The following is a 19,589-nucleotide window of genomic DNA, read 5'->3' on the forward strand; positions in this document are numbered from 1 at the left end:
TAGGAAAGAAAATGAATATGAAACCTGCTGCTGCCTTGCCAGGCAGGAGTTGTAAGCTCACTGAAAGTAACTGAAAATCTCCACCACTTGCATGGGTTGTGAAAAGAAGAGGACATGCAGCTCAGTAGTAATGAATTCCCCAGGCAGATTATATGCAGACAAGAACTCATGGTGGAAAGCCTATAAGGCTCAACCATGTGAGAGGTCCCTCAGGAGAAAAAAAGACTATTGTATTATAAGCTCTAGATGAAAACATTTTATCCCACAATGGCCTTACATGTGAAAAGGATCATGGGGGTCTTAGTAGACAACAAACTTAACATGTTCTACCCGGATACTGAGGTCCAGCGCCAAGGGTCTTCTGGCGGTTCCCTCACTGCGAGAAGCCAAGTTACAGGGAACCAGGCAGAGGGCCTTCTCAGTAGTGGCGCCTTCCCTGTGGAATGCCCTCCCACCAGATGTCAAAGAGAACAACAACTACCAGACTTTTAGAAGACATCTGAAGGCAGCCCTGTTTAGGGAAGCTTTCAATGTTTGATGTATTATAGTATTTTAATATTTTTTTGGAACCCGCCCAGAGTGGCTGGGGAAGCCCAGCCAGATGGGCGGGGTATAAATAATAAATTATTATTATTATTATTATTATATGAGTCAATGGTGTGATGAAGTAGCAAAAAGAGGTAACACTATTCTTGGCTGCATCAACAGAAGTCCAGGGAAGTAATCAAGGGAAGTAATAGTACCACTCTATTCTGCCCTGGTCAGATAACACCTAGAGTTCTGTGTCCAGTTCTGGGTGCCACGATTTCAGAAGGATATTGACGAGTTGGAACGTGTGCAGAAGAGGGTGATCAAGATGATCAAGGGTCTGGAACCCAAGCCTTATGAGGAATGGTTGAGGGGGTTTGGTATGTTTTGTCTGGATAACAGGAGACATGAGAGGAGATATGACAGCCATCTTCAAATATCTCAAGGCCTGTCACATGGAAGATGGAGCAAGCCAGCTTTCTCCTGATCAGGAGAGTAGAACCCGAACTGGAACAGTTCTCCTTTGCTCAGCCAACACAAATCTCAATGGTTCATAAACTCACCCAAAGTGTAGTATTTTATACTGGGAGGCAATGTCACCGTTTTCAAGTTCTTCATATCCACACCTGCATCGACCATGCTCTGGGCTCTGGAAGCATGCCAAAATGCCATGAACCTTGCAATGAACGAAGCTGCAAAAATAGCTAGCATCCCGAAATCCAGCATATTCCACAACTCAAACAGGTATTCCTTGGGACCTTGGGACCAAATCTCTTTACACTCGGACCATATCATACCTAGAGGAGGAAAGAAGAGAGCGCACACAGCATTAGCTTTCCACAAAATGTCATAGAAAAACGTCAAATATATCTGTTTGAGTTCCGTGTCTTGAGAAGTAGAGATACCTGCTTTAAAAAATGAAAGCCAAGTTCTTCTTTTATTTATACAAGAAATATTCCACCCATTGCTTTGTGGGACATCATCGGGAGAAGAAAAGCCTATGGACTAAACCCTACGCAAATCTGGAGTATAGAGTCCCTAAGATGGTTGGAGGGTGCCTTGTACGCCTCCTTCCGGCAACTCCTCCAGCCAAGCTGGTACCAAACATATTGCTCTCCTTTCCTTTGGACCACATTAGCAAGGCTGAAGAGTGGGGTGTTGTCATCTGGGCAGCCCAGGACTTCCATACACACTGCCTAGGCTTCTGCGCAGGGAGGTCAGTTCAGTGCTGCTAATGCAGTAAAAACAACGCCGGAGGCAGCAGTTATGAGTTCCCGGTTGCTGCAGCCACAGCAGGCGCTGTGATCCTGCAGCTCTTTGACTTCACCCCCTGGAGGTGCATTCCATTGTCTCTCAAGACGCATACCAACAAATTCTATTCAGATTCCCTATTCATTATGTAAAAATGGTGGGGTGGCAATTGGCTTTGTGGGGAGTTGTCAAATTCCAAGCTGGATATCGGCACTCTAGCTTTGAATTTACCAGCGCAGCAGGAGATGTATGTGGCGGCTATGGGTTTTCATACACCGACAGCTTTTATCAGCACCCCTTCTATAGCAAACACTGGTGAGAGAGGCCAGTTTGCTAGCAATCCTGGAATGGCAGAGCGTGTCACAACCTCCCTCCCTGCTAGATTTGCCAAGGTGAGCTGTGCCTCCCCAGGGATGATCATTCAGATAAGGTTTCTGGTGTAGTGAATTCGTAAAGAAGCGATGTTTAGAGCCTAGCAACTGACCACGCCATTTCTGACTGCTGTGACTTGGGAGCAGAGCTTTGCTGCAGAAGCAGAAGCTGATATGAGATGAGAGCTAGTGTGTGGAGGGAGGGAGAGAGGGAGGGAGGGAGGGAGGGGGAGAGAGAGAGAGAGAGAGAGAGAGAGAGAGAGAGAGAGAGAGAGAGAGAATTGAGCAAAGAGGCCAGCCTCTGAACAATGAGCTTCTCATTCTTCTACCACCCTACACTACTTAAGAATAGTGCATGTTTCATGCAGCTGGGATCCCTTTTGAATTTAATATTTAACTCAAGACTGGGCCACCTTGAGCAACTGCACCCTAAAAGCACCCCCTGCTGTTACCATACAGCAAAAGAGGAAGATATCTTAACCAAAGTTGAAAAAGATTTGGGACGAGCTGCATCCGCCTTCTCCTGCAGCTGGAAATGTAAAGGTGCTGCACAGATCTTCAGCTCGCTATGAGTTTTAGATGGCATTTCAAACGAATGAATGTGTGTTATAATTATTATCCTATGTATGTGATTGTGTGCGTTTCTCCTTCACAATTTATACAGCTTTCAGATATCTACTTGCTCCTTCATGTCTCTCACAGTTCTCGGTTCATTAACTTTTTATTACATTTTATAGTAGCTTCTAATGCATAACACCTAATCAACCAGAAACGCTATCTCCTACCAATTTGGATTTCTCTGATGTTGCATGTTAGTAATCTCCAGTGCTCACTGACAATATCTGAATACTCTCATTAGCATCAAGTTACTGTCTTGCCTGCTAACTATCAACTTTCTTTTTAAAAATTGGCTTTAAAAGATTTAATTCTTATTTTAGATAATGCAGCCAGAAATGATTGGTTTCATTTGATGTAACATGCTGTCACTTCTATAGAACACTTCCCTGAATTTTCGGCACTTTCAGAGTAACATGCCACCTCTTTTTTCTGCATAAGGCTTAGAAGAAGGAAACAGAAGGTGTATTCCTTTTCTTTCTTTCTTTTAGCTATAACAAGAGTAACATGTGTACACATTGAAACTTGCACCCCTTTTTCTAGGCTTCTGATATGTAAATTTTAAATGAATTAATAACAACATGTCATCTGTACGGTGCTGGGTGCTATAAGATGTGACAATCAACTGTGTTTTCTGGGGTGAACTGTCTTCTCTATAACCAAGAAAGTAGGAGCTGGGTTTTGGAACCAGGTTAATTGGCAGAGACTTAACAGATCTGATTCAGAATGTGTTTGCTTGTATGAATAAGTAAATCATCTGATATAATCAGAGCATTCTGAAAATGCACCTCAAATATTCCTTGTTTGGTGTGCTAACACATAAATGCATGTGTTTCGTGAAAAGCACCAAAGAGGAAAGGAAGGAAGAACGCTGTGGCATTTTCCACCCACAACCTATGAATGAATGTGGAATTCAACAAGACCCTTCACTTTGTGTCTCGTACTTCACCACTATAAGAGAAAAGAGTCCTAACAGACACACTGTCCTCTGCTATTGTTGCAAGACGCAGCTTTGCAATATGTTTTTTACCTATTACCCATGATATAATCAGCAACTCCATCCACGAGAAGCACGAAGTTTTCATCCTGAACAGCTGTTTTCCATCCGTTCTGCTTTCATTGGGCTTCAGTTTGGTGCCATCAAACCTGTCTGCCGCATTCATGACCAGCAAACCAAGGAAAATGGTGAAAGAGGCTGCATGTGCCACAAATTTCATAAAGGGTCCGCGCATTATTCTACCCAACTGCAAAAAATTAAAAAGAGAGAGAGATTTTAAAGATTACATCACTCCCCCACCAAAATAAATTTATCTTGAGAAGGCTGCTATTGAAAAGAAACAACAGCCAGACACAGTGAAGAAACAAGAGAGAATGCTTTGCATAAAATAATTACCCCTTAATGCTATTCTAATTAGCCTTCTGCAGTTTTCTGTACTTCCATACACCCTGTATGTTGCTCAAATTGCCCAGGGACCTCAGGATTACAGCAGTGCAGAGGACAGAGGAGTAGAAATGCCAGCTGATGCTATGGCACAATGGTTGCTGCCACCTTCAAGGTGGGAACCACAGACTGAAGAAACGCAGCTGGGGAAGAGGCATAACTGAGAGGTAAAGCACATGAATCCCATGCAAGAGTCCCTAAGTGCAATGTCTGGCATCTTCAGGGATGGCTGGCAAAGACTTCTGTCTGTAAGCATGGAGACCTGCTGCCAACCAGCATGGACAATACTGGTTTAGAGGAGCCAGAGTTTTGACTTGGTATAAACGCAGTTTCCTGTGTTTCAATGACCACAGCGTGGACAGGCAGTGGTCCACTTACAGAGCATCCCTCTCCAACTCACGTTAAGGATAATGGTTTAAATTCCTGAAAAGGGAATGTTTACTTATGTTAAATTACTGTGTACTTTTAACATGGGGGATTTCCTTTGGCAGTAGCTCTCAAGTGATTGGCTGACTGTGAGTCACATGAGAGAGGCATTCCATTCTGTTGTGACTGTTATTCCAGTAACTGTCGTTTTTAACTGCTCTCTGTTTTCTCTGTGTGTGAGAGAGAGAATGGCTGCTGAGAGAAACTTCTCAGGAATCTGCTGTGGATAGTGTGTGTCTCTGAGATACATCTGAAGTGAAACAAACAGAGGAAGATCCCTAAACATTAATAGGGAGAAACCCATGCAGGAGCTTCATGTAAGGAACAAAGAGAATACTGTTGAGTTGAAAGTAAAAACCTTTCGTAAGAAACGTCAAAGACTTCCATCTACAATTCAAGTGAGAACATACCCTTGTTTGACTAAGCATGTGATTGTAAATATATTCTCAGTTATATGTTTATGAAAGTAAAGTTCTTTTGAATTGGACATTGTCTTTACAAAGAAGCTATCAATCACCTAGAAGAGTTATTTAGCTTCCTAGCTGCAAGCTACTCTGTTACTTTGCATATCATCGAAATTTATTTTTTATATATACACAGCAACCCAGGAGAGGGCCAGGCTGTGGCACTTGTGTGTGACAGGAGTAAATCATGGGAAAACTGCTTCCCTTACCCTCTGCCTCTGACAGAGTCTAGACCAGCCTTTCTCAACCTTGGGGCCCCAGATGTTGTTGGACTACAACTCCCATCATCCCTAGCTAGCAAGGCCAGAGCTCAGAGATGATGGGAGTTGTAGTCCAACAACATCTGGGGACCCAAGGCTGAGAAACCAACAATAACTCCAGGAGGGCCTTAGCCAAAGAAGTGGAGTGGAACCCTGTGTAGACTTTCAGCACCAAAAACACCCAGCCCCCCAAGAACGCTGTCTGCCCCTGATGATGCCACACACACCAGACCCCCACCTGGACCCCTGACTATCTTCCTTCACCTGCAGCCCTCCCAGGAGCAGAGGTGTCATTGCTGGCCTGGCAAGAAGTCCAGAGCTGGCACAGATGTACTTGGCTGGCAGTCAGAGGGCTTCACTTCCTGGGCTGTAATTGGGAGGAGCCAGAGTAGGACCTGGTGCCCATTGGGATGCGGCAGATGTCCAGGAAGGGGGAAGAGCTGCCTGAGAAGAGCTATACATCCCAGTCTTTTCAGAGATTACAGCTCCCTGCCAGGCTCTGGGGAACTGAAGGCAGACAGCTTCTTGGGTAATAAGGGTGTCAGGGCATGGCTTAAAAATGACAAATGCAGATCAATGTGAGCAAGTGTGAAGTGATTCACAGAACAGCAAAAAGGTCCTAACTCCAAATGTATGCTAATGGAGTCTGAAGTGGCAGAGACTTGGGGTCGGGATGGATAGCTGAGCGAAAATGTCGAGCCGGTGTGCGTCAGCCGTGGGAAGGTCAAACTCCACGCTAGGTTTGTAACAAAAGGGATTGTAAACAAAACTACCAAAACATAAAGCTGTTTTATGAACCTATGGCGCAGCCACACTTGGAATTCTGGAGATCTGGTTGCCTCACCTTAAAAAGGATATGGTAGAGCTGGGAAAGGCTCATAAAAGGGCAGCAAAATTATTCAATGGGCTACAACAACATCTCTGTGACTACAGGTTAAAACATTTGGGGTTGGGGCTTTTTAATTTGGGGGAGAAAGCAAGTAAAAGGGAAGAAGATAGAGATGCATAAAAATTGTGCATGGAAGCAGACAGATGTTTCTCTCCCTTTTTCATGATACTAGAACCCAGGGTCATTCATAAAGCTGAATGCTAGAAGCTTCAGAACAGACAAAAAGTAATATTTCTTAACACAGTGCATATTTAAACTACGGCATTCGCTTCTACAAGATACAGCAATGATCAGAAACTTGGACAGCTTTAGAATGGGATTAGATGATAAATTAACATGTGCTATTAAGGTAAGATGGGGAGTATATAGGAGAAATGATTTTAAGGAGATATGGAAGGTGTTTGTAGAATTTGTACTGTTAAAACGGAAAGGGGTCAAACCATCGCAAGAGGTGTTGAAATTCTGGGAGGTTGGATAGTTATAATGGAATAGTCATGGGGGTGGGGTGCACATTTTTATTCAAATTATTTATTTATTTTATTATTACTTTGTCAAAGCTGGAAATAGTAAAAACAAAAAACAAAAAAACTGTAAGATGCGTATAATAAATTTGGAAAATGTAAAAAGAAAAAAAGAATGGGATTAGACAAATTCATGGACAATAAGGCTATATCAATGGCTATTAGCTTACGAACTTTTTTTGTGAATTCAACAGGGAAAATGTATGATGAAATTTAAGTGGAATTAGTAGGAATTAAATCTATGCCTCTTTCTATGGGAAACAGTTTTGTGCGTATACTTGACTGTGTATGATGGTGTATGTCCCTGTATGTTAAGGGTGTGTCGGTCAGGTGTGCAGTTGAATGTGGCCCTGCCCACTATTCAAATATGGCTCCTGCCAGCTTTCTACCAGGTAATGCAGCCTTCAGCCTGAAGAAGACTTCTCACCCAAGGATTAGAGGGTCAACTCAGTATTCTGAGTGCTTCTGTGACTGTCTCCCTTCTCTTGCCAAACCTATTCAATGGAAGCAAATCCCAAGTAAGTGTGCATAGGATTGCAGATTTAGAAATTGTTTCCCTAGCCACCAAAAAATGTGGAAAAGATGGGGAAGATCCAGGATTCTGTGTAAGGCCTATAGAAAACATGAACCACCCTGTTTGCTCAGTTCTATTGGAGGGTAGCAAATTATATTTTAGAAAGCGAATAAATATAACCATTAGATTGAAATTAGAGACTGTTAGAAATAGTAGGCATTGGAATTTCCCATAGGTTTTAAAATACTTTCATAGTCATCACACCAAAGCCAGATTAGAGAGGCATGCAGGCTCTGGTCAGTTTACACAGGGAAAGGGGTGCATGACATGTTGGAACACAAGACGTCAAAAGCGTCAGGCAGGATGTGTACGGAAAAACGTTCCAGGATGTGGTGAGTCGGCTGCTCATGGGAAAAGCTTTGGGAAGACAAGGAAGCAAACATAATATCTCACTGAATGAGGGAAACTGTATTTGCAATAACTATGGTTTATATGGTGCTGGAGGAGACTCTTGAGAGTCCCATGGACTGCAAGAAGATCAATCCTATCCATTCCTAAGGAAATCAGCCCTGAGTGCTCACTGGAAGGACAGATCGTGAAGCTGAGGCTCCAATACTTTGGCCACCTCATGAGAAGAGAAGACTCCCTGGAAAAGACCCTGATGTTGGGAAAGATGGAAGGCACAAGGAGAAGGGGATGACAGAGGATGAGATGGTCGGACAGTGTTCTCGAAGCTACCAGCATGAGTTTGACCAAACTGCGGGAGGCAGTGGAAGACAGGAGTGCCTGGCGTGCTCTGGTCCATGGGGTCACGAAGAGTTGGACACAACTAAACGACTAAACAACAAATGGTTTATATGTAAAGGGAGGTTAAATGGTTTTCATTTTTCAAAACAGAGTCAACCACAAATACTCCCAATTTTTTATTTTTCCAGCGACTATTTAATAGGCACCATTACGAAGAGTCTCGAGCTACTTTCTTCCTTTCCTTAAGCTTGTTTAAGCTAGGAAGGAGTGAAAGGCCAGTGGAAAATGGCCAAAGATAAATAAACTGTTTACGAAACGTTAAGTATGGCTGAATCTAATATTAATAAAGGTTGGTAAAGTCAAATGCTAGGCACACAAGTCTGCTAAATTCTTTAGGAAATCTTCATTCCACCCTCATCCTCCAACCAAATAAATAAGTAGCAACACACACTTTAACTCAGAAGCAAGTCTAATTCATTGAGACTAATGCTCCAGTAAGTTTGTTTAGGGCGGCAGCCTAAAAATAGTTTTGTTTTTCTTTTGCAAAACAGTCTGTCAGTCCCCTCAGAGGCTAAATGACTATTCCCTCCCCCTAATAAAGCTTGTTGTTTATACTGACAAGCTCCTTTTTAAAGCTTCCAGGGGGATGGTTAAAGACAGCAATGATTAAAACACACTTTGTAAATGATAAACGAAATACCTTGGCAGTGTCCTTTCAAATTGATTACCTGCCTGCATTCACAAGTGAGGATGAGGCTGGGAAATAGCGTCACTTGAAGGTGCCAGGAAAGCAGGTCAGAGCGGGCTGAAGACAGATGTGGGACGTAATAAGCAGCAGTAAAAAAAAAAAAAGCCAGTATGGCTGGCAGTGGCTCTCCAGAGTTTCAGTTGCCTGGGAACATTTCTGCCACAATGGCCTGGTCCACATGCAATGCTAAGCCAAGCCAATAAATGAGCAAGCGCATGGAGTAAAAATCACAGCCATTTAACTCCACCCAGCACTGCTGCTGCCATGCTGCACAGTGCTAAGCCATGATTTGGTTCAGCATTGCTTCTGAACCCAGGCTAGTGGCTTGTTTTATTCTAGACAAACCACAAGGTTTGGTTTGGCACTGATGGTTTGTCTTAGGGAGCCTGGGTTTGGACATAACACTAAGCCAACCAATGATAAGCCAACCCAGCAGCAAAGTAGCCATGATTTTCAGTCTGTGGGTACTTGCTCATTTGTGCTCAGCCATAGTTTGGCTTAGTGTTACATGTGTACTGGGCAGCTAGTGTTCAACATGTCACAAATCTCTTTATCTTCTTACTGCCCTGGGCCTGCTCCCCTGGGTCTTCAGTTTAAAGGCAATTGCACAGCAATGTAAACATTTAGCTGCTATGCTCGTGTAACTGGACTGCAGCACCAGCATGGCGTCTTGTTTTGTGTTGATGCTGTCATTGCTGTTGATATTTGTAATGTAATGTTGATATTGGATGTTGGTATTTCATTATGCAATCAGATTTTTCGTTAGCTTCAAGCTGTCCCATTTTCAGTACCAGTACACTAGTTTAAAAGGCTTAAGGCTTCAAATGATAAAATATACACACACAGAGAGAGAAAGAGAGATTATATGCATGTGTGTTGCTAACAAACAGCCAGGCACATATACAAAAGACATAAATGATGCCTTTCAGCCACTGTTTTCTCCCCCTTTCCTGCCACCTTCACAAATGAAAAGCAAATTAAGTTGAACATAATGCTTTCGCTGGTTTTTGTTGAGAACAAGGTGTGTGATCCTGCCTTCACGCCATTACAATAAATAACTTGCTACTAAAGCATTGCTAAGTGCCTCTCTTGTTTATTGTGCATGCTTCACTTTAGCCCACTTTCAAATCTGCATGCAAACGAAGTACAGAAACTGTTTTAAAAGGCTGATGCAACCTTGCACCAACTAGTACCTTACTGCATGGAGCAATCCAATAAGCCATCGACAGGAATGGCAGCCCAACAGCAACAGCAAGAACCACTAAAAACTTCACTGCCATCGTCTGTTGTCGTAAACCTGACAGATTCTCATACCAGATAGAGAGGAGCTGCTGCTGGCAGTTTGGATGTGCTACAAACTAAACGACAAAGGAAAGGAGTACAAGAGAACATTACCACCACTCATTTCATAATTAGCCACTAGCGAAGGTATTAAAACAGAAACAATGCAGGTAATCTTCATGTGATTATCACAGAGGGAAGAGCAGCGGTGTGCATGAAAGAAGCTTCTGTGCGCAATACATGCCTATATAAGGCAGGAAGTTTACTTGTCAAGACAACACACTGGGTTGTACGTTTTCTGCAATTTCATCCTTTAAAATGTTTTTTCCCTCCAGGTTTCCCCAGAAGATTCTTACTACAAATAAAAACTGCCAGGTTGGGTCAAGCAGATGGTGCAAATTGTGTTCAGACATGGCTTGAAAGATGCCTCTGGGAATTTTTTCAATCTAGGCACGGTGGTAGCATCCATCCCCTTTTATTGGATCACAGCATTTTGTAGGAGAGGCCTTGTGCCTCTGAAAATGTGAGGTGCGCTTTAGCTACATTTAAATAAAATCTGCACAGCAGGAAGCTATAGAGCAACTTTCTCCAAAGTTGGGTGTCCTCCACCCATGTAGTTGATACTCACATGGACCTCTCCACGCCTTCAAAGGCTTCCATTTCATTGAAATTGGTTTTTTTGAGGGGAAGGGACTGTAATGCAATCAGGCTATATTGTAATTTTGACTGGGGCGGCCCAGGTTTATGCAGAACATGCCAATTTTGAAAGGACTTCAGTGGCAGTCTGTTAGGATTTAGGACTAGTTCCAATTATTTATATTTGCCTTTAAGCTGCCTTGCACCAAGTCACAACACTGCTCTGTTGGACTGGAAGTGGCTCTCCAAGGTTTCAGAAAGGGATCTTTCCCAGTCCTACCTGGAGATATCAGGGATTGAACCTGGGATTTGCTGGGTGTAAAACATGTGCTCTACCACTTAGCTATAGCCCTGAAACATGTACTACATGTGGGCTGTATGTCCTGTAGGTTTCCGCTTATGTACTGCAGGATATATAAATGCTAAACTGAATGTCAAAAGCACTTCCAAATTATCCAGAAAGTTCAGGAAGGTTTATCTTCACATGCTGATTCATTGGGACAAGGACAAATGTTCATGGAACTCTGTGTGTTATTTGGATACTTGGTACTTGGATAGGAAGATAAATGGGAAGGAAATTAATGGAAACATCTCTCTGACCCAATCAGCTGCTTAACCCAGAGCTTACCTTTTTGACTTCATACTTTATGGCAAGTTTTAGGCGGCTAAGGCTAGGGCGTCCGTGCTCCCCGTGGTGCAGCTCAACATCTCCGTTTAGAATAGCTTCTACTTCTTCTGTGTTTCTGCATAAATCAAGAAGTCCAACCACAAAGTCTTTGCACTGCATAGACAATTTTTTGTAATCATTCTGTGAAGGAAAAGAAGCCACAGAAATCGGCCATTTTTTTAAATAAGCAACAAGCATAACATTAACTAGTGACCCATCTAGCTTTATTCAAAGGTGACTGGCACAAGTTCTGCCTGCTCCAAGTCCATTTTAGGAGGAGGAGAAGGAGGTGGGGCTTGCATTTTCCCAATCAGCAGTGATCATCTGCACAGCAGCAAACCAAGCAGTCACATAGGTCACCAGGCTGCAGTCTCCCCCACTATGGTGAGATGCATGGTTAAAATTAAAGTAATTACTTATAAATTTGCACCTGTACATGCAAATTAGCATGCACATGTTTTGTGCAAACTGGCACCCTCTTTTGTCCTCATCTTTGGCAATGTGAAAGTGATCTAAAGGTGGTTCATTAGATTCCCCTTAAACTGGCATGACAATATATATTTTTTCCACCGTAGGCTGAGTAATCAATAACATCCTTAGCTGTGCTTGGCTTCTTAGCCTGTGGCCAAACAATGACAGCTCCACATTTTCATAACTAAATTGACCCCCCCACAAATGCTCTGGGGGGCAGTATACCTCAGAATGCCAGACACTGGGGAGACAAAACTTCAATCCCTATTTGTGGACTTCCTAGAGACATTTGGAGGATAAGGCTATAGCAGAAAGTCCTTCTCTACCACAAAGTCACATGGCTAGAGTGGCCCATGTGTCATTGAAAGGAGGAAAAAATAAGCACTTTGTAGTAGACCAGCTTTGGTGGGTGGCATCAGAATGCCTGGCGGGGTGGGAGTGGCAGCAGAGACAGCAGCAGCCACATACCCCCTCAAAAAAAAAATCCTGGCAAAAGGGAAGAGTGTTCTTGGGTCCTACTTGCAGGTTCCCCACGGTGGTTGACCAAGATGGGGCATTGCCCAGAACCATCAGGATCTTCTTATGTTTTTACATTAACCAATGGAAACAGGAGGCTAAAGTAGATGGCTTGATCCAGCAGTGGCCTCCTGTTATAAAACTAACCCCTAACCCCAGGAGAAAAAAACCCCAAAACAACTTACCTTGAATTCTTTTTCAATGTTAGCAAGCACAGCCAGCTCATTGCTCAGTTCTAAGGCAATCATTACGGGGTCCTCGCTAGACAAGGAAAGGTAAGCAGGGCTGGCTAAACCTTTGTAGGCATTGATCCTGGACCTGGAATGGCTGAAGGAATCGTGCTTTTGCTTCTCGTTGCATTCGCTGCATTTGCAGAAGTAGTCGTGAGGCCTCTCGATGCGAGCGCCTTTCCTCAGCAAGGTGTGCACGATTTCGTACTCTTGGCAGTGAGCAGCTAGGATGATGGGGGTCACGTCGTGAGAGAAGCGGGTGCCGTCTTCGTCGTAGGCATAAAAGTCATCATGCTGCACCTCCGATTGGCTGGGGCTTGTGGCCAGCCTCTTGCCTTCGGCGAACGCAGGGTGACCCAAGATGGCTTCTACTATCCGGACATAACCTTTGCTAATGGCCAAGAGCAGGGCGTCCCCAACCCGTGACAGGTTCTCCTTATTAAGTAAGAGCTCGGTGATTTCCAGGTGCTCATTCGCGACGGCGAGCTGCAGAGCATTCTGCCCCATGTAGTCCACGCAGTTCACATTGAGCGAGGTACATTCCTCCAGCATCTTGCGGACCACAGGAATGTTGCCATATTCTGCCGCTTCCAAAAAACGCTCCTCTTCAATAGATAGGCTGGTTGAGTGGTCATTAAACATATATGCTGGCCCACGATTGGCAAGCCTCCTGCCTTTCTCTCGGACAATAGTCTGCTGTCGGAGGGCATGTCTGTTCTCAGCGCCTCTACTGTAGGGAAAGAGAGAAATAATTAAGTCTTCAGCTTTGCTTTGCTTTGCTTTCTTTTTAAAGCATTTCTTAGACCTGTGTAAGGGAAGGAGCCAAGGCTGAGGAATCCTTATCTCCACTCACATCCATGGGCTGAAATTGATAGACAGATGGGGACAACCCAAGTGATGCCAAGTGACCTATTTTTGCCTGTGCAGGTTGAAATCAGCAAAGCTCCTTTGCACAATGCTTCCCAAGCACCAATTGTCAGCTGACTGTCAATGCTTCAGAATCTGTGTGCAAGGGGCTTTACAGGCACTACTAATAACCTGGTCAGTGGTTTCTGCAAAGACCCTTTCATCCAAGTCCCAACTTTACCAGGTGTGGGGTAGGTGGGTGCAGCTTGGACAAAATGCATAGCCTTCAAGCGTACCAATTTTCCCAGGGCAATCCTGGAATTACAGAAGCTGTCCTGGCTTCTGATTTGATACCAGAATGTCCCATTTCCCCCCTCCATTAACACTGTGCTCGGGGAAGAAGATAAGCCAACACTTGCAGCTGGCACTTAGAGTGGTGCTGTGCTTTCATGTGTGTCAGCTGGCTCCAACAAGAGCGTGGCTCCAAAACACACGTGCCCTGATTTTCATCAGAGGAATAGTGGAGGTTATGAAAATGGCTTCACAAGCCAAATGACCAGGCTTGCCATCTATGGCTTCCCCACCCCTGCTTTGAGCCTTACCTCCAGTTATAGACCGACAGAACCAAATTAACTTAACATTAAAAACAAACTATGAAAAGAACAGGTGAAAGCAGCACCCAATGTGGCTAACAACTATAATAAAATAGCAAAAATGGGTACAATGGACAACTAAGTGGCATTGCACATTCACCTTTCCCGCCCTGACCTGGCCACAGTGATCCCTGCGACGGTCACCTCCAGGCTTGACTATTGTAATTCGCTCTACGCGGGGCTGCCCTTGAAGCTGTCCCAGAAACTCCAGTGGGTGCAGAATGCTGCAGCGAGGCTCCTCACGGGGTCTCTGCCATGGGAGCATATTCACCCAGTGCTTTTCCAGCTGCACTGGCTCCCGGTGGAGGACAGGGTCAGATTTAAGGTGCTGGTTTTGACCTTTAAAGCCCTTCACGGCCTAGGATCCTCGTACCTACGGGACCGCCTCTCCCAGTATGCCACACGGAGAGCCTCAAGGTCCATAAATAGCAACACCCTAGTGGTCCCAGGCCCTAAGGAAATTAGATTAGCTTCAACCAGAGCCAGGGCCTTTTCAACTCTGGCTCCGGCTTGGTGGAACGCTCTGCCTCATGAAACCAGGGCCCTGCAGGATCTGATTTCTTTCCGCAGGGCATGTAAGACAGAGTTGTTCCACCTGGCCTTTGGCTTGGAGCCAATTTTATTCCCTCCCCTCCCCCCTTCCTTTTTTCTTTTTCCTTTCTCCTCCTGTGATGAGGCTGCATTTTAATATTTTAATGTTTCAATATTTTAATGTTGTATTTTAATCTTGTTTTTAAGTTGTATTCATTCAACTTGTTTCTATTATTGCTTGTTAGCCCCCCTGAGCCTGGCTGAGGAGGGCGGGGTATAAATAAAAATTATTATTATTATTATTATTATTATTATTATTATTATTATTATTATTATATTTATTTATTTATTTATTATTATTATTATTATTATTATTATTGGAACTCATAGAAAGCTGCCTTATAGTCATTCAGACCATTGGGGTCTATCTGGCTCAGTATTATCTACAATGATTGGCAGTGTAGTGATAGGGTTCCGGACAGAACCTCCCAGTCCTACCTAGAGATGCCAGGGACTGAAACTGGGACCTTCTGCATGCAAAGCAGATGCTCTACCTCTAAGCTATGGGCCCTTCTCCTTCCCTGCATCCCTGCAACAAGGCACCATCTCTACGCTAACCTTCCCAACTTAAGTGCCAACGTTACAGAGCTGTCCTGGTTGCAGAGGATAGGTCCCAGCAACCAGCAGATTGATCATTACATAACACCCGTATTGTTTTGTCGGGTTGCTCATCGCTGTGTTTGGGTGCCAATGCACAAAATATAACTGTGCAACAAGTGATTCCCTGTATACCACTGCATTACAACAGCCCCAACGTGGTTGCTACCACAGTTAACCTCATGAAGAAGCTTCAACATCTCACTACTGCAGTGTAGGCTAATCATATGTATTTTGGGAACTATAATTTAAACAACCTGCTCTCCAAATGATAGAAGAAATGGGGGCCAACGTCACCCCACCCACCTCATGAGTTCATCCAGCTCAGAGAAAACAGGAAATTAGAAGATTCCACAAAACAAATGTGCATATAAGACCACAACCCCCCAAAAAATGTATGAAAAGAGCAACATGTCTGCTGAATGAAATAACTTGTCAATAAACATAAAAAGAGTTCTACAGTGGTACATCGGGTTAATTCGTTCTGGAGGTCCGTTCTGGAGGTCCGTTCTTAACCTGAAACTGTTCTTAACCTTACCACTTTAGCTAATGGGGCCTCCCGCTGCAGCCGTGTGATTTCTGTTCTCATCCTGAAGCAAAGTTCTTAACCCGAGGTACTATTTCTGGGTTAGCGGAGTCTGTAACCTGAAGCGTCTGTAACCTGAGGAACCACTGTATTGTTGTTATCCTCATTACTGGAGTGCTGTTTGGTATGCTGGTGGTCCAGTGGAACCATGACATTTATTGATATAAGTGGAATCCATGCAACATCTAAATTATGCTGTTTCACTTTACCCTCAATGACTCGCCTGTGTTGGGTCAAATGTTGAGATAATGCTAAGATTTGTTTATGTGAAGCTTTTTTCATCCTTCTCCTCAGCCAAAAAAAAGCTCCCCAGAGTAGCTTATGTAAGGCTAATAAAAGCAAGACAGTTCATGAAATGGGAAAGAAGCAGAACCACAGCTAGAGGTTGGGTCTAGCCTATGAGAATAACCAAACCAGGTCACCTATGAGAGGATTCTGAGACTTTTGTCTGCGCTATGAACCACCCCCACTGGGCACTCACAGGAAACTGTTCCAAAACTTAGTTCCATGCCCAGCTGATAATACCTATTAAACACTTCATATTATTATTCTGCTTTTCATTTTTTTTAGGCTTAGGACTTTTCTAGTTGCAGAGGCATAGTTGACCTCAGCCATCAACCAGTTTTCAAACTGAGCAATACCTGTCCGCATCAGATGAAAACACACAGTTAAAACGTTTACCAACAAGTGGCAGGGAACAGATTCCAGAGCGGCACCTTACAAAACCCACTAGCAGAGAATTCAATCCAAGACCATTGGCTGTACTGCTGGATAAGTGCTTAATGCTTATTGTATTTATTTATAAACCAATAAAAAATGCTGTTGTTTTTTTTAAAAAATAACAGTTCTTGTATTCATTGGTTCATTTATTCATGTTTGGTGGGAACATTTAAAACTTTTGGAGAATCATGTATTCTCTATTATAATCTGCAGTTACAGGTCAAGCCCTTTCTCCAAATTCTGCCTTAGCCCTGCTATCTTTGGATATAGACTTAAGACTTCAAAGCATCACAGTTTATAAAATGGGAACTAAAATTAGATGCATGAAATCATAAAACTTCCTCCTTCCCAATAACCCAGCAGAAAAGAGGAAGAGAAGAAGAAGAAGAAGAAGTCATCAGTTCTGTGGATCATTTGAGTAAGTTTGAAAGGATTTGCTTTTGATGCTCTCCAAATAATAATAATAATAATAATAATTTTATTTATATCCCACCCTCCCCAGCCAAAGCCGGACTCAGAGCAGCTAACAAAAATAAAAGTAACACAGCATTCTAAAAACAATTCATTTAAAAATCAATTCAAAATCAAATTAATGGCAACCATTGGGCTAGAGTTCTGTGAGGATTACCAAAGGAGGGGGTCAGACTGTGCCAAAATGGCCCTGGCAGGCTAAGAAGCAGGACCAGATTCTGACTGAGCACAGGGCATGTAGCAATGTGCCCTTTGCTGGGTCCTCTCTAGCTGTATTCTGCAATATCTTCCATTGATTTGGGGGTCCCCATGACAGGCACCAGTGGTTGGCCCCACTGGGTCTCCACCAACTCCCCAAGAGTGCCCTTATGCTTCCCCCAAGACTGGGAAGGAGACGTGCTTATCTTAACATCTGTTTGCATGAGGGCCTCTTTTCACATGGTGAGAACCATCGATTTCTATCATGACTCACCACACTCGGGTCACGAAGGGTGCTACTTCACCTGCTATCACTCCCCGAATCTTTCTAATACCGCAATGTATGCAGCGTAAAGTATACTTGCAAGACAGCCTTTCAAAACACTTTCCTGCCAAAGCACTCTGCAGAAAATCCTCGGTAGAAGGAAAACCATTAAACCCAACAATGCTGCTTGCTTTTAAAGAAAAACCCTGAAAGACCTTCAGAGAGATTGCAAAGGCTTTTCAACAATAAAGACACCAACTCCCACGACCACCAAAAACACACACACACACACACACACACACACACACACGCATACCCTGGATAAAATCTGATAGAATTCACTATCTGTTGTCCAAATCTCCTAAGCAAATAAGAGACAAACCTGGGGTGTATAGATTGGTGATGACTGGAGAATAAAAGGACCTCAACCAAATGATAGGGGGCACTGAATTCAATTTCTTTTCATTCTTGAACAGGAATGCCAATTCAGCATCCAAGGATTTCAACACAGAGACACCAAAAAGCAACTCCAAAAAAGCAGTAAAACAACAAAATTAAGGCCGCTGAACCAGTAGAAAAAGCAGCAACAGCTAAGAACCCTGAAATAATATCAAATAAAACCAGCTTTGGAGTCTGCGATGCTTCACTACACTGCAGTTATGTGGAGCTTTTTCTCTTTCTGGCACAGTCCAGTGATCCCATGCTCAAGTTTATTTACAAACCAGAAAATGGTTTCTTCTAAGATTTGCCCATAAAAACAAAACCGAGTATTTTTCAGAAAATTCCACATCCTCAGGAACATAAACAAGGGTTTGATATTTTAAAAGCAGAAATAAATTTTACTGATAGTCAAGTCATTTGATAATTTCAGTTAGATTTCCTGTGAAATAAATATGTTACAAGTCCAAATCTATTCCCATATTTCAGACATCTCAGTTGCAGTATCAAGGGTTTAATTAGGGTTGTCAAGCAATTACAAAATTGGGAAAGATTAATCATCCGCCTATTAATGGTTTAAATTTAAATAAATCTGCATACTGTCGAATCCTCAATATGGATGCCTAAAGGAAGTGTGAGGCAACATATAGCTTTAATAAATAATAGCTGTCATTAATAATAAATATCATTTTAATATTCTATTTTTCACTCTATGTTACAGCAACACACCATAATCAAAGTAGCATACAGAGTTACAGCAGCCACTATGGAAAATAATCTTAATGCTACAGAATGAAGCATATTATTATTATTATTATTATTATTATTATTATTATTAAAATTTATATACCACCTTTCCTCACAAGATCTCAGGGCTACTTGTGTTTTTACTTTTAGTTTCAAGACTAAAAATGCAAAGTAAAAACACAAGTAAATAGTTGAAGTGAGGACAACAAAATATTATTATTGATTTGATTCACAAGTATACACTGTGGATGTGATCTTAATCTGCAATGCAAAAGATTTTCCAAGTTTGTTTTGATGCCATGTGGATGACTGCATACAAGACTTAACATCTGTGCATGTATTTGTCTTGGAGGACAACACTTTCTGCTTGGCAATTGTTTTTTTTAAAAAATTTTTTTTGAAAAAGCTAGGAAAGGGGAGAGTCATTTCATCACTTTCCTGCTGTGTTCTGTAACGATCCTCAAATTTAATCGCTTCTGGCTGATGCCGGAAGCAGAATATTTGAAAGAAAGACATTCATTGTGTTCAGGTCTGATGTCAAATCCCACTGGGCTTCAAGGTGGTCAGGCAGGTCAAAAGTTACAGGACCACAGACAGCTCCAAGTGAGCAGCTTGCTTTCACAAGAATCTCTCTATTGCACTCAAAACCCACAAATCCCTCGCACATGTTAGATTGTTCAATCGCCTCACCCTAATAGTGGCTATAAAGAAAGCCCTTCCAGTTGCGAGCCAGGATGGGAGTGTTTGCATTACTCCAGCTGAATGACAGGGTGGAGTCCCAGGATGTTTGCAGATTGAGCCCCAAATCCAAATTATCCAGATAAGTGCATCATCTGGGATGCGACACTTCTAATACGTTCTTATTGCTATTGCTAATTTGATAGGCCGTAAGCCACTCTGG

General features: G+C 42.9%; 1 protein-coding gene across 1 annotated transcript in view; it reads right to left on the reverse strand.

Moving 5' to 3' along the window:
- The window catches only part of TRPC6 (transient receptor potential cation channel subfamily C member 6), a 68,308-nt gene that overhangs the window by 9,963 nt on the left and 38,756 nt on the right, over positions 1-19,589 (reverse strand). Inside the window, exons 2-6 of the mRNA XM_053385678.1 lie at positions 12,532-13,306; positions 11,321-11,500; positions 9,969-10,133; positions 3,796-4,009; positions 1,092-1,325 (exon numbers count right to left, since the gene is read on the reverse strand). Of these exons, the coding sequence (XP_053241653.1) occupies positions 1,092-1,325; positions 3,796-4,009; positions 9,969-10,133; positions 11,321-11,500; positions 12,532-13,306 (1,568 nt within the window). The remainder of the gene's footprint in view (positions 1-1,091; positions 1,326-3,795; positions 4,010-9,968; positions 10,134-11,320; positions 11,501-12,531; positions 13,307-19,589) is intronic.

This window comes from Podarcis raffonei, chromosome 4 (genome assembly GCF_027172205.1).
Source record: "Podarcis raffonei isolate rPodRaf1 chromosome 4, rPodRaf1.pri, whole genome shotgun sequence".
Taxonomy (NCBI): Eukaryota; Metazoa; Chordata; class Lepidosauria; order Squamata; family Lacertidae; genus Podarcis; species Podarcis raffonei.